The sequence below is a fragment of the Sander lucioperca genome, chromosome 5, assembly GCF_008315115.2.
Source record: "Sander lucioperca isolate FBNREF2018 chromosome 5, SLUC_FBN_1.2, whole genome shotgun sequence".
Classification (NCBI taxonomy): domain Eukaryota; kingdom Metazoa; phylum Chordata; class Actinopteri; order Perciformes; family Percidae; genus Sander; species Sander lucioperca.
Genome location: NC_050177.1, coordinates 17,433,699 through 17,448,727, shown reverse-complemented (window position 1 = coordinate 17,448,727; position 15,029 = coordinate 17,433,699). Strand labels below are relative to the sequence as shown.

At 40.9% G+C, this 15,029-nt stretch overlaps 1 protein-coding gene across 2 annotated transcripts in view; it reads right to left on the bottom strand.

Annotated features, from left to right (window-relative positions):
- Window positions 1-15,029, bottom strand: part of fasn (fatty acid synthase) — a 92,529-nt gene that overhangs the window by 38,562 nt on the left and 38,938 nt on the right. For both annotated transcript variants that reach the window (XR_004897284.1, XM_031323991.2), the window contains exons 15-29: window positions 12,733-12,848; window positions 11,572-11,747; window positions 11,231-11,422; window positions 11,028-11,108; window positions 8,432-8,617; window positions 8,131-8,310; window positions 6,033-6,236; window positions 4,663-4,979; window positions 4,125-4,526; window positions 3,678-3,842; window positions 3,374-3,489; window positions 2,021-2,154; window positions 927-1,130; window positions 603-753; window positions 41-219 (exon numbers count right to left, since the gene is read on the bottom strand). Coding sequence is in view for 1 of the 2 variants with exons in the window: in XM_031323991.2 (XP_031179851.1) it covers window positions 41-219; window positions 603-753; window positions 927-1,130; window positions 2,021-2,154; window positions 3,374-3,489; window positions 3,678-3,842; window positions 4,125-4,526; window positions 4,663-4,979; window positions 6,033-6,236; window positions 8,131-8,310; window positions 8,432-8,617; window positions 11,028-11,108; window positions 11,231-11,422; window positions 11,572-11,747; window positions 12,733-12,848 (2,803 nt within the window). In the remaining variant the exon portion in view is untranslated. The remainder of the gene's footprint in view (window positions 1-40; window positions 220-602; window positions 754-926; window positions 1,131-2,020; window positions 2,155-3,373; window positions 3,490-3,677; window positions 3,843-4,124; window positions 4,527-4,662; window positions 4,980-6,032; window positions 6,237-8,130; window positions 8,311-8,431; window positions 8,618-11,027; window positions 11,109-11,230; window positions 11,423-11,571; window positions 11,748-12,732; window positions 12,849-15,029) is intronic.

The window sequence follows — 15,029 nt, the reverse complement described above, 5'->3', positions numbered from 1 at the left end:
ATTTTCTTCACAATGTGTTATGCAAGTGTTAAATACTTACCGACTGTAGTGAAGACTTTACATTTCTTACTGAGCGCTATGGCGATGGCAGCCTGGCCGACACCCCCTGACCCTGAGTGGATGAGAACAGTCTCTCCGGGACGGAGCCTGCCACGCACCACCAGAGAGTAGTAGGCTGTGGCGTAGACCACTGGCACTGATGCTGCTTGCTCCAGTGTCCTGTACACACACAGGTGCAACAGGATAATTATTTGTTATTATATAGTATGATGTAACTATAATTTATGCTGTTGTCAGAGCACCCATGCAGAAACTTAATTTTATAATAAGAGCACATAATGCTCACCATAATGATCATAAATACACTTCAGCTTTCAACAATTATCTAATAGGATTTCAGATGTTAAAGTCCCATATATCTTCTCCTCAGACAGGGTGCTTCTACAGAGCAGCTACTGTAGACAGGTACTGGACAACAATTCCAAATCAGATCTCAGGCTCATACTGCTACTTGCAGTCTGTAGTGTGACTATACTGACTGTACATTTACACTGCTCACTGTTTCATGTTTGTAACACAAACAATTTAAATGTGACACAGACCAGCTGGAGGGAACATCCCAGAGGAACCGTTTGTCAGCATCGACACTTGTTGCCAGGCCTCTGGCAGGCAGCAGCCCCATCACACGCTGACCCCTGGTGTCACGACCAGAAAATTCCATACCCAACATGCACTGCTGAAGAGCTAGGTCACCTACAAGATGTATGATCAACAGGAGAAGTAAGTTGTCTAATTGTGGGTGCTTGATGTACAATTGGTCCGCTGTTGATATTTTATTTAGTTTAACAATAGTAACCTACAAGATGCTTGGGTTACTATTGTTATAAAAACAAAAATTGATATCTTGCGTCTTCTACACACTGTACCTGGAATAGCATCTGGTGGCAATTTTCCAGTGGCCAGCATTATATCTCTGAAGTTGAGTGAACTGTAGTAGACGCGACACAGTTGCACGTTGAGGTTGCTGGTCACAAAGTGGCGGAGTGGGGAGGCAATCCAGCGCAGAGAAGAGAGGTCACCTCGAGTCAACACATTAACGTAGGCCTGCTCTGTCAATTCTTCATTTAGATCTGACAACCACACAACACAGACAAATGTTTCAATGGAACCATAAGCCATGGGCACTTCAAACATTCTGAATGGGAGTTATACGCATTAAACTGATCTGGATGAATTCCATCTGTCAAATCAAACCGTTTTGTTTTGACTAATTATGGTTTAAGTGGCATTGTTAGTACCAACACTTCCTAACATCTCCACCAAATGTCAGGGAGAAACCAGTTAGAGTTTTTGAATTACAGTTAAAATACTGTTATTTTAACATGTGTTTAAGGGATGTCAAAGATCACAACGTCTAACAGAATAAAATCCATCCATGAATCTTTGTCTATAATCAATGAAATGCATTTCTAAACATTTAGATTGTCCATGGCCTGACAACTGCCACTGTTTATTTTACAATGCATTAGGCTACACAGTGGTATATGTGCAGCCAAAGCTGACCAGTACTGCTGCAACAATTACTGTATGTCCCATGTAGCTTGACAATTGTATGTACAACTAGTGTTGAACAGACAAGGACATGACAGGATTGTGACAACCTAAAATGTTAATATGAAGAACCAAATTCCAAAATAAAAACACAGCTGCTATCCCGACACAAACACTCCTACAATAGTAATTGGTTGTCACCAAACACAAAAAAACAGGACATTTTTGTTTTCTGTTGTAGTTTGACAGGTGAACTATGCTGCTTCCCCTCTAAAGTTGAATTATTTTAAAACTTTTTTTCATGTCTTGCTTCATAAAAAATAAAGAGATTTGCCACCACTGTTGTACTGTTACGACAATACATCTGTAACCAAAATAACTCAAATATAATGGTTGTGGTGGACAACAATGCCAGAACCATATCAATCTAACTAGAACCAGAATAAGTGACAATTTAATATTTTGGTACCCTTAGTGATGAGCTGGTGCCTGAAGACACCCCAGTGGCCGTCTCTGAAGACGTTCATAACCAGATCCCCTTCCAGCAACGGCTGGAGGCTCGGTGTTGCTGAAGACTCGTTTAGATTGGACACAAAAGCACAGCTGGTAACATAAAAAGGGAACACAGTAAAAACCATCACAATGACCCAATGCAACATGGAAAAATAGGGTAGACAATACCTACATACAATACAAGAAGCTTACAAAATGAATGGTGGTAAGAATTATGGGATGTCTGTGATGTTTAATACATAAGTATACACTAGCATTTACTTTCTAAACGGTATTCCCAATAATTATCACATGCAAAGTTGGAGCTAAAGTTTTACCAGTTTAACCTTCTCTCTGCCTATTCCTCTGCCTCATAGTTCTAATACAAAGTTAAACGAGATATGAGAAAGAAGAAATACATAAACAAAAAATGTGTTTTTTTAAATAACTTCATATTTTACTAAATTAAATAACAAAAATAGACATGTTTTCTTTGCTCAACAGTACAAATGAAATAAATGGAACAATAAATAAAAATTATGTTTCTTCTATAAAATAATACATTTTGTATGCCCTTATAAACAATGACATTTAAGATGGGTGTAATATAATAACTAAAGATTAAGTTACAAAATATAATTCGTACAATCTCTCCTTAAAGTCTGCATGCTCTGAAACCCTACAATTTGGATACTCAAGTGACCATACACGACACACGCTACTGCCTAAACAGACTGAATGGTCATATCTTTTAGGGACATTGTTACGAGGGTAGCGTTTAATACATCCGTCGGGTAGCGTAATTCAGAGGACAGATTCAACACAGAACCATAAATCAGGCATTAGTGAAAGCGAGAATGGCAGGTGCGTAAGTGAGTTACGTTAGTGTCTAAGCAATCGTGTAGAGCAACCGGTGAATGGTGTCAGACTTAGCATAGCAGCTGTGTGAGGCAAAAGCGAGAGGAAAAAGAGATAGCAAAGACTATGTTAAGTGAGTTAACAACGAACAATAAAAACACCAAGCTTCTTAAGTGTTGGTGGCTTCATCTGTTGTTAATACTATCGGTAAAGTGAAGGGTGTTACAACGTGGAGACTACAGTACACACAGAGACTAAAGTGTCATGCACACATCACACCTTTTTGTTAACTTATATCGCACAATTTGTTTGACATCGCGATTGCGAGGTGATTAGATCAATTGTGCAGCTCTAGTTTTGTGACTGCATGTGTATACAGATTTGATTATACACTTACAGTTTATTGTGTTAAGGGTAAAATTCTGGTACTGTGACAAAACTTGCAGTTTGTATGGTTGACAATAAGTCCTACCGTATTCGGTTGCCACCTGGCTCCTGCCGCAGACAGTTGACCATTCCCACAATGCCACAGTGGGCATGAGACGCAGTTAACCACACTGGAGAGTCTGATGACTCTAACATCATTGCCTGAGCATAGAACACACAGTTATGACTAATGTCACATTTATAAATGATGACCAAAGAGGTCATGGTTTCCATGTATTCATTATGATAAAAATTATTTCCCTTTTAAGTCATTCTGACTTAGTGAATGCAAAATGGTATTTCGGGACACTGTTTGCCAAATGCCAGACACAGACGAATATAGAACCTACCTTGAGTGTTTCCACCCACTTGTAGTTGGTGCTGTCCACAGGTAGAAAAATGGGCTGTTTGCCTGGAGGCCGACAGCGGCACAGAAAAAGGGCTGAGCCATAAAAAGACTTCCTTACAGCCACCAAGCTGAGGGATGCCTCAGAGAACACCCTCTCCCACTCAGCCTAGTAAAAAGAGGGAGATAATATTAGCAAAACATCACCTTCCGCTCAGATATTCAATGTGATTTTAGAATCTCAGCATGGGACTGATTAGCTAAATAAGAAATTATTTCTTTGATCTTCCAGCTTTGGGGGTTTTAAAATCATACAGATTGACAGAATAAATGATTCTATCAAACTGATATTTTTATTGTGGGAGGCCCCATCATTGTGATGTCTATAAGATACACAAAAAGGAAGTGTTTGGCAGGATAAAATCAAGTAGTGGGCACTGTCTCCACTAACCTGTGTGAGCAGTCCTTGCTGGCAGCTGCTCTGAGTAGTGCTAGAGAGGAAGGCAACTGTTTCCCCCAGAGTCTCTCCCTTCAGCAGTGTGTGGAGGAGAACAAACCCCCCTTGTTTGGCTCCAGAAGCCAGATTTGCCAAAAGAAGTCCAGGGTCTGTCGTTAGAGGGCCCCAGGCATGGTTACACACCACAAGGTCTGCCCCTCCTACTACACCTCCAGGAACCGGGCACATCAAGGGGTCCCACTGAGCTGAGGCAACTGCCAGCTCCTCCAGGGTGGCCTGGTGGGGGGTCAGAAGGTCTAGGTTGGTCGCTGTGGCAGTGTAGTCCACACGCAGCATGGGCTGGATGTTAAGGAGCGCTACCACACGAGAAAAGAGCTGACCATCGTTGGAGAGAGCCTGGTAGGGGTAAGAGAGGTGAAGAGGGTTAACAAATGTATATATTCTGAGACAATAGCATAATTTAGCCATTCTGCATTTGAATGAAATTAGCCCAATTTCTTCTATTGGATTTGTACATAGTTTTCAGTCTTACCTCCAGGACTTTGATCTTGCCAGGCATGATGTTTTCTATGGTGATGTCCAGGCAGTGTCTCAGGGCATGGTTGTCTAGCAGGCCCTGCAGCAGGCCATCCTGCAGCAGACATGCCCTCTCCTTCTCCACAGTCTGTTCTAGCTCAGATCGAAGGTTCCCATTAAGCTCCAGGCCGCAGAGCAGGGACAGCAGCCGCACTAGGGAGGGCTCAGAGGGCTCGGGGCTGGGAAGAGGGCCGTCTGACTCCCCTTGTAAGCCGGGGATGGAGAGCTTGACACCATGGAGGGCCAACTTTTGCTGCAGTCTACAGATTAAACCTAGATGGAGAGAGTGGGACAAATACTTTTGAATTGAGTTGAATAATAGTAACAATTTTGTAGATTGTAGGATTTCAATGAATCAGAAATAACTGTAAAAGAAGTTTTTATGTACAAAAAGCTTGCCTTTTAGTGATTTGCTTTACAGGACAACTCAAAAGGTATAGAAAAGTCTAAATATCAAAACGGTAGTCTTTTTTCCACCTATCCATTAATGATAAAAAAGCAGTGTCATTTCAATAGAATGGACACAGGAAATTATGTAATACCGTGCACAAGAACAGAAACAAGTGCTCCAAGTTGTTGGTGCACTGATTTACAGAGATAAAAAGAAAGAAAAAAAAGAAAAGAAGTGTTATGGGGGTGTTGTCGTTGCAATGTGTTCATAAAATTTCCTCTAGGTGCAACAACAATTTTGGTCTGTGTTACAAATGCAACACATACAGTTAAGTCCCTATTGTTACAGTCCACTCCTCTCCCAGGTTTCCGGTCAACCCATGTCTTGCACTTCCATTGGCTGTAGCTCACAGACAGGTCCAGATATTTAGCATGCTAGATATCTGGAATGCATCGGCGGACCTCTCTGCTCACGTCTTTGAACAGTTCACACGAAGCACTCAAGCTGCAATATTTTTCATTTGTATGCAATTCTTGTAATTGAAGTTCAGGTCCCTAGCCTTTATTACTACTTCACACTCTCTTTATCAAGTAGAACATTACAACAAGTAGGAGAAACTGTTGCCTTGTAACACCTAACACCAGAACTATGAGCACTAACGTAGAATGCTAAAAAGGATGCTACACCTAAGCGGAGTTGGAATCTGGAAATAATACAAACTCTCCAGCCAATCAGAATCAAGTCTCCTCAACAGAGTATATACATGTATGTTCATTGTAATACACTCACAGATATGTCTGTGTACTTTTTTTAGTCAGTCAAAGGTGTGCATTAAATATTTATTTTGAACAGCTTTAAAAATGATCCAAAATTATAGCTGTCAACTGAAGTTATGAAAAGTGATACAGCCACAAAGATAGGTTTATCTATTGTACCTTTACAGAGCCTCAGCTGTTGAGCAAGTTTCCCATTGGATGCCAGGCACTCTGTGTCCACATAGGGAACAAACACAAACTCCTCTAGGGTGGGGGGACTCTGCTGCTGCTGTCGACGGGGGGCCACAGTGGCATGCAGACCGCAGATCTGGACTCCACCAGCAACAATGTTGTCTAGGCAGTGATTTACGTGGACATCCATGGCTACGGAAATGAAAGAGAAAAGTTCAATTTGGAGTTCAAGACTTACAGAAGGTTATCAGATCCAACATAAACAATCTGTACACACAAGGATTAAACCGGTGTTTTAAAAATGTTTTGGGGGCTCATGAACCTTTCTGTGTATACAGTACCAATCTGTGTGCTGCTAGAATCTGTCTACATAGAAAAATTCTTTACATAGATATAGTTAACCTGCTTTTACTGTAAAACGCTAGTCATTTTTTTTTTCATCCTTAGACATGTTTCTGTTTATCATCATTTCTAAAACAGCTGATTTAGTGTCAGCATTTATTTTTAAGTGGCCTGTGCTTTAAGGCTGGGTGATTTATATATGGGTGAGGCTATTTGCACCCCTGGTACAATTAGCAGTGTATGCTACTCATACCCTGGTGCAATTAGAAGTGAATGCTATTCGTACCCCGGTAAACACAGCAATGTGTTCTATTAATACCCCGTCTGGTACAAATATCAATGTATGCTATTTGCACCCCTGTGCATTTACCCTGGCATACTGATCACACAATGTAATAAAAAAAAATAAAAAAAACTACTGGGAAAATGTGGAAATCTCTCAACATATTTCCTTATGACATCATAATACTGCGCTAATGTTTTAATCACATATTTGTGACCGTACTCCCAGGGGCCCAGCAGCAGCTGAACACATACTTGTGACCGTACTCCTCAACAGGTTAAAGAAGCATTGTAAAACACACAGAATTTTAAATCTCACACTTGTCCTGTTCTGATGCTTATCAAAGTGCATGGGTTTATTTACCAGCTGTAGAGTAATTTAGTTTTTAACAGTTTAACAGCTGTATCGCCATGTATGGGCTACTATTAGGCTAATGCATGGTCATGTGGTAGCTTGATCAAAGACAGGCTAGTTCCAAGGGTTTTCCAAGGGTTATTGTTGACATTACCTTTTCATGAACTCATAAGTGTTTTTATATGTATGTCACTTTGGATAAAAGCGTCTGTCCGCCAATTTTCTGGGCATGCACAGTTTGTTGTTACATGGTATGATTATCAATGTATGCTATTCGTACCAGTGTATAAATTAAACATGGATAATATTCGTGCCCTGGTGTAGGCTACCCTATATTTACACACAATTATCCATACTACTCATGTATTACACCTTTTTGGAATATTGCTCTGTGGCCTAAATAAAATCGTTGCAGTGTCCAATATTTTACACACTTCAGAGAGACGTCGATACATACACTTGCGTGGTTCTCGACCTGGGGGGCGGGCCCTGACTTGTGCAATGGCATGCAAATTATCCAATCCAAAATGAAAGAAACAAAATCTCTTCACTGGGGAATCAAATTCCAGACTCCTGGGCCATAGCTCACTGTGCTAACCACTCATCTAGCAGTTCTTATGGAATGTAGTACAACCGTTGACCACTTGGTGTCTTTAAGCCTCGGTTGCTAGGTAACCATACTGTATACAAAAAATAGGTACTAACTAACAAACTAACGGTTGTATGCTTTCACTGAAGACAGAAAGCACGTATCCATTTTCTGCTAGATATTCAATTGTTATAAACTTTGTGTTTTTGTTACGTCACAGGGTGTGAATAGCTCAACTGCGTGGCCTAGGCTATTCGTACCGGGGGTGCAAATAGACACTCTGTTTATATATATATGTTTATATATATATATATATATATGATGAAACAGGAACACGTGTCAGGGTAGATTCATGTGCAGATACACATGATGAAAACACACACACACCTTTTACTGGAATTACTGGAATTGTTGGGTCTTTGTAAATTATAGAGTGTGATCTAGACCTACTCTATCTGTAAAGTGTCTTAAGATAACTCTTGTTATGATTTGATACTATAAATAAAATTGAATTGAACCTTGCTTTCCATCAGTGTAGTTGCAGACCTTCTCCAGATGGACAGCTGGATCAACACACACTGAGCGGATCCTAGTGGGCAAACGCAGACTACGACCCAAAAGCCCAGACACAATCATCTGCAGCATGGTGTCCAGAAAGGTCACCCAGTTTCCTGTCCACTCAAGTTTCCCACTGTTTCCTGAAAACAGCCAATAACATGACAGCAGCCAATCAGCAAAAAAAAAAATATTACACCAGAGCATTACTTTTTTATTATTATAGATATTAATACAGTACAGTGATCACACACACACACACACCTGCATTGTTGGACTCCAAGATGCCTTGGAAGGTCTTTCCATAGTCATAGCCACGCAGTCGGAGCTCTTTGTAGATATCATGTGCTGTGAGCTTCATTTTGGGGTCACCATCGTCGTTGGCAGCTTGCTGACTTATCTGACTACGGAATGAATCAAGGGCTGCATCCTCCAGAATGCTCACCTTACCTGAAAATCACATATGGAACAAGAGCAGATGGCAAAGATTTGTGGGAAGACTGGATTTTCACATGTACCAAAGAGCAATTTTCTAGAATGTTTTATTTTCTCTGGTCTATCTAACTGCCTCACACGTTACCATTGTGGAAACTTGAACCTATTTACGTCGGGCTAATGAGTTTAGAACTACAGTTTCCCCCTACTGCCCTTTAAAATGCACTTTGCATTCTGCAGGGCAGACAATTACACCACTTATATAGATCAGAGTAATTGAGGGACAAGTAGGGGCAGATCTACAGGGGGGCAAGGGAGGGTAGCTCACACACACACACACTGACCCCCTAACTTGCTGTTCTTAAAATTGTACTTGTAAAAGCAAACCGCCATTGTGTCCACTAGCTTCTTAAAGCATAATCTTAGGCCCCTGGCCCTCAAATACTTAGCTACGTCGCTGCATCAAATGTGCAGAACGGCGTTCATAGTCTGGTTCACACACAGTGAGTCTGCTGCGGTGGCCCGTCATCCCGACAAAGACTGGAGCGACTGAGCTGCCCCCTAGCCTCTGAAGGTGAAGTCAGTTTCCAAAGGTGAAGTTCAAACACACCAATTCATTAAAAGGTAACTTTAAGTTTAAGTTACATTTGTAGGCTAAAGGCAATTCAGCATCAGCAATAAAAGACAAAAACAAATTATATGATGATAAAACTGTAAAACGGCATTAGATGAGGTGTCACGTGACCTAATGGCGAACTAGTTGGGTGAAGGACGAGCTCCGGATAGTGGACTGCTGTATTTATCCTTTTCAAGATTCTGACAAGAGATATTTGTGCTCCACCGGAACAAGAAACAATCCGGATGCCGAAAATGTCAAAATCTAAAAAGTTAGCGGCCGGTGAAGATATTAAGCAGCATATGCTCCGTGGTGGAGGTGTGGCTGGAAAGGGTCAAAATTGCACCAGTGCTGTGACTGTGGCAGAAAAGGAACAGGCTAACGACATGTTGCCGGCGGATATTGGCAAAATATCCGCAGCACTAGAGAAAATCTCCGCTGAGCAAAAAGGTCTGAAGGAAATTCGAAGCTACATTTTTTTGATGGTAATCGATTCTCTCCGGCCTGGTCACCAGGATGAATCAGGTTGAGAGACACGTGGAGAGTATAGATGCGGCCGAGAGGGAGAGACGGGATGATCCTGCCGCTTGCAAGAGAGAAGTGGATATGCTTTGGGAAAATATTTAAGATTATTAAAAATCGATTTCGATGCAACAATGTCCGTTTTGTGGGCATCCCTGAGGGTAAGAAAGGAGGACAAACAGTGAAGTTTTTGGGGGAGCTGATTCGGGAGTTGCTGGAGACATAGGGAGAAATTGAGATTGAGCGTGCACACAAAACCGCTGTCCAGCAGCCCCAGGCAGGAGGCAGACCCAGGACCTTTCTGATGAGATTCCTAAGATCATCGGACCGGGACCTGGTGTTGCAGGAGGCAAGGGCAAGTTATCCTGGCAGAATAACAACATAATGCTATTTTCAGACTTCTCCAGAGCGACACAGAAGCTTCATGAGTGAGAGTTGAGATTCCCGAATCCTGTATCCTGCCAAACTTAAAATAGAAGCCAAGGCTGGAGTTGAATGCCCACGAAAGGCGATGGCATTCATAGAAAAGAGTGATTTGTCGGCGAGGGATTTATAATGATGTGCAGCCTCTGCTGATGGCTTTGTTGCCTTTTTTTTTCTTTTTTCTCAGCTCTCTCATGGAACGGACTGGTGCCAGTGTGAGACATCGGCTGGGATCCTACTTGGACATATTTCCTTTTGTATTACTCTGGTTGGTTGTTTTTTTTCCGGTAGCAGTGCACGGGGGACGGACCGTGTGAAGTGAGAACGGATTACGGACTCTTAATGGAGTTGAACTGTGCATTGTTCAGGTTCAGGTGCACATTCTGTGAGCATTTGGGATTCAGTTGTGTTAAGTTGGTGAGTTATTATCGTGGTTGGAATACAAGGGCAAGAACTAATTCTGGCTAACATATATGCACCGAATGTAGAAGATCAGGCATTTTTATAGATTTGGAAAATAAATTACAAGCTGCAGGAAACCACAATATTATTCAGTTTGATCCAGAATGGATCCAGTTCTGGACTACAGTGGGGTTGCAGCATGCTCAGCCCCCAGAGCCTCTCTCACATTACAGAGGATGTGTAAGAATTTAGGCTTGAATGATATTTGGAGAATTTTGAATAACTATACATTTTTTTCATCAGTGCACAACACATATTGTAGGAGACTTTTTATGTCCAAATAATAAAAACATCAGTCCTCCCAGGGTTGCCTGTGAATTTCTGGAACTGGGACCACCATGTCCAGAAACTGCCCTGTTTATTTGCGCCGTCAAAAACACTGTATGTACAAAAACTACCTACCACTGACAGCCAGGTTTCCATTCTCTGAAACCTCAAACTTGTTGGTGGCAGGCATGAGATGTACCTTTAACTGGACAGAGCCTGAGTGGAACAGAAAGGGAAGAGAGAAGTCAGACAGAGAGGCAATCAGAGGCTCATCAGTCTATAACAATAAAAGAATTACTCCACATGCTCAAAACCCTGCTGCTCTACTCTGCTCTTACCAGTTTTTGGCAGGATGGTGGCCCTGTGGATTGTGACGTCCTCAAAGATTACAGGTGTGCTTTCCATTACAACCCCCAGACTTCTCACCAAGGTACGCCAGGCCAGCACCAAGTAACCCGTCGCTGGGTATAGGACACGCCCATCAATGCAGTGTCCAATTAGGTAGTAGTCTGTAGACTCTGGGTTTATGTCTGTTGTTGGACAAAGAAGAGTTGGACACAGAGCACACCAAGTGATCAAATACAATAAGAATGCACGGTTTAACTTTTTTTGTTGTTGTAAATATTACACAAAAAGGCAGATGAAGAACTGCCTTTTATTCTGGATGTCCATTTCTTACCAATATTATAGACAAACGCAGAATTGGATCCTCCTGAGCCATAGGAAAAATCTTCTACCTTGGGGACATCCCAGGTCTGGGCATGGTCCCACTGTACCAAGGGGGAGATGAGAGGGGTACCAACAGGCACAGGATACTTCACCACTGGGCAGAGGCTGTTACCATCCACGTTGATGCTAAAGAGGTGCATAAAAAATAATTCTAAAGCCTTGTTTTCACCAAGCAGTCAGGTAATTTCATAACACATAAATTAGTAGGGCTGTATATTGGCAAGAATCTGGCGATACGATACGTATCACGATACATGGGTCACGATTCAATATATTGCAATATATTTCGATACTGTGCGTAAGGCGATATATTGGGATTTTTTTAAAGTATAATTTTAGAAAAACTAATATTTAAAAAAAGACATGATGTTCATAAAAGTCTAAGAAGTTTACTTTAGGTAAACAATTCAGTACACAGAAAATCAAACTGCCAGTTTGGGATTGTGGTTCACAGGTTCTTAGTGAGCTAATTTTGATATGCTAAAGTAGGCCAAAGTTCAGCCATAGCTACATTGTTAGCTTCTAGCAAAAAGTCAGGCACGGCTAGGCACTGTTAGGCAAGGACACTAGTGGTGCGTCTCAGCATAGCCATCTAGCGGTAGGGGATTTAAACACAACATAAACGTAAACCACTGTCTTACATGAATATTTTTTTACGTAAAAAAAAAAAAAAAAAAATAGATATTGCCTTTTTGAAAATCGATACAGTATTGCAAAAATAAAATATTGCGAAACTCAAGTGTATCGATTTTTTCTTACACCCCTATAAATTAGGTTATTCTTGTGTTTCAACTGTCAAAAGTTAGGGATGGTACCAAAAGATCTGTTCCATTCCATCCTGTTTTTTCTTTACACCATTGTTGAGGTACCTAGCTCACTGATCTGATACTAAAAAGTGGAGCTAGAAACACTGCAGTACGCGATTGGTGCAGACATAACACCGGCTACATTTAAGAGTACCTGAAAGTATTTGAAGCTGCTTCCAAGAGTGCTCAGAGGAGAAGCAGGCAGCAGGGTTCACTGCAAAGCCCATTTAGAGCAACAGGTCCCTCCCAACTACACCAATGCACCAAAAGTTACTAAATGCAGAGAGAGTGAGGCATTTACTGACCCGCTCATGTAGATTTTGCCAATGTTTGAGAGGAAGAACTCAAGGTTGTTGGTGTGGCCTCTCTTCATCAAGGGGAGGATGGAACACGTGGACTTCAAACTGCGCTTCAGGATGGCCTGTGCAGAAAACATGTTTGGAAAATGTTTATTTTTCTTTCCCTCCCAGGCAATACAGGATCAGTTTTAATAGCTGTCATTGAGGTTCAGGAGTTTAGAGCGGCAGAGCATTTTTTATCCTACTTTTCGGCCTAGAAATAAAAGTATTTTATCTGCTTTTGTAATAACTCCTATCTCTGGTGATAATTTTGGCTGAAGTCTGCACTATCTTTATTCATTTAATACCTCTCAGCGTGAAGCTATGGGAAAATGCATTTACACAAATAGTGGGTTTATTATTTAATTAATTCATATGTGCATATTGTTACAGTGCATTTTATAACACTGTGTGGCATTACATAAATAAATTATTTTTCCCACCTGTAAGCACACAGAGCTTAACAGGAGGTATAGCTGAAACATGAGTTAAGCAGCGGAAAAGAAGATAAATGCCAGGTTATTCATGGAGAAGTAACTGCCTCTGCAAAATGTTCAATACAAGATGCAGGCAGTGTAAAACAATGTGATTGGACAAGACTGACTAGGCTCAGTCACACAGCTGAATCAAATGATGTACCTTGTTTAAATTATATACCTGTATTGTGTATTTACTGTCACATTTATTGTTTAAGTGACTTACCAGAGTTTGCTTACAGCCTACTGTGATAGGCTTATTGGTAAATATATTCATGATATTTAAGCTACTTAACAATTTTGACATGTTTTTGTAAAACCTAGTATATTTCTTTTGCCTTTACACATGAAGTCTTCACATAAAATAGTGGTGCAATTTGCTGCATTTCAAATGTTACCAATGTTTTAATATTTCAAGCAACGTCACTCTTTTTGGGGTCGTCCTACTTCTAGCTGAGAGTCATTATAGGACGCTTCATGATAACTATCAAGTCCTACTCTGAGGTCTGCGGCACCATTTAACAAACTTAATTTACAGTCAGTAAGATCGTTATATTCTAGTAAATACATAAAATCGGCAAATATTAACTTAGATTTTAGTTTTAAACATTTAAAGTTTTAGTGTGTAACTTTTTAATATTAATGAACGCCCGTTACATTCAAGCCACTGCCAAATGAGTTGCTACAAAGCAAATCAAGACTATCAGCTCCACACAACTCTCTCTGTATTTCTCAGTATGGCTGTGTTCAGAAGATTGTGTCGTCCGGTGACTTGAGTGAAGATAATTACCTCTTCTTCTCTTCATGTTTTTTTTAATCCTCCGTGTCCTCCGTGGCTACCATGGTGGCTACTAGCAACTGCGTGGGGGAGGGGTGGGGGCGTGTGCGCGATCACATAAGGCTTGTATCATGTGGACGCGCCAACAGTGTTGTTGTCATTACTTAGAATTCCTCATGGGGGATACAGAAACTACGCACTATAGCTTTAATGCAAATTTAATGAGTACAATTTTGTTACAGTATGAAATTAAATGAAAAATAATCAACTACCTTTTACTTTACTTTTATTTGCCGAAATGCAACCCAGCCATGCAATACACACAGTTGACCCTCCTCCTTATTCTACCGCCAGCTACCAATTTAAGTAAATTAGTATAAACAGGACAGTTTTCTGCTTCATTAAACTAATATAACAACATGATTAATAAATGACTTCTTGAGCAGCCAGTCAAGGGTTCAAACAATGTTGTTTGCTTCATTGATGATACAGTGTGTATGGGCCTGTTTTGACCTGGCTTAAATTGGGATTGAGGAATTGAGACCACATTCGAAGGTGGTCTGTGCCACATGTGGCAACATTCAGTTGTGTATGGGTATGTCATAGTCCACATTTAAGACCGCCTACTGAAGCGGTAGCAGAACCATGTAATCATTAAAAGTATTTCCTATGTCACAGAAACCACAGAGAGTGAATTGTGTGTTTTGGATGCTATCATACTGTCGCTGATGTGGCGCTATTTTTATTCCCGTGCTGCCTGTTCTCATATCCCCGGCTTTCTGGAGCTCTGTTTTCTGTGGTTTCCTGGATAAGGGTGCCGCTAGTATACAATATCCTTATTTATAGTTTTATTAAACGTCCCTGATTTCACTAATATGCAGGATATTACTACAGACATTCCTGCTCTTACGTAGCAACTTCTCATTTTGTTATTTATTAGTCTTGCATTGCCAGACCTATCTCCACAGAGTAAGCCAGCGAGCCTGAGTGGTCTTTTGAAAAGGCTTCAT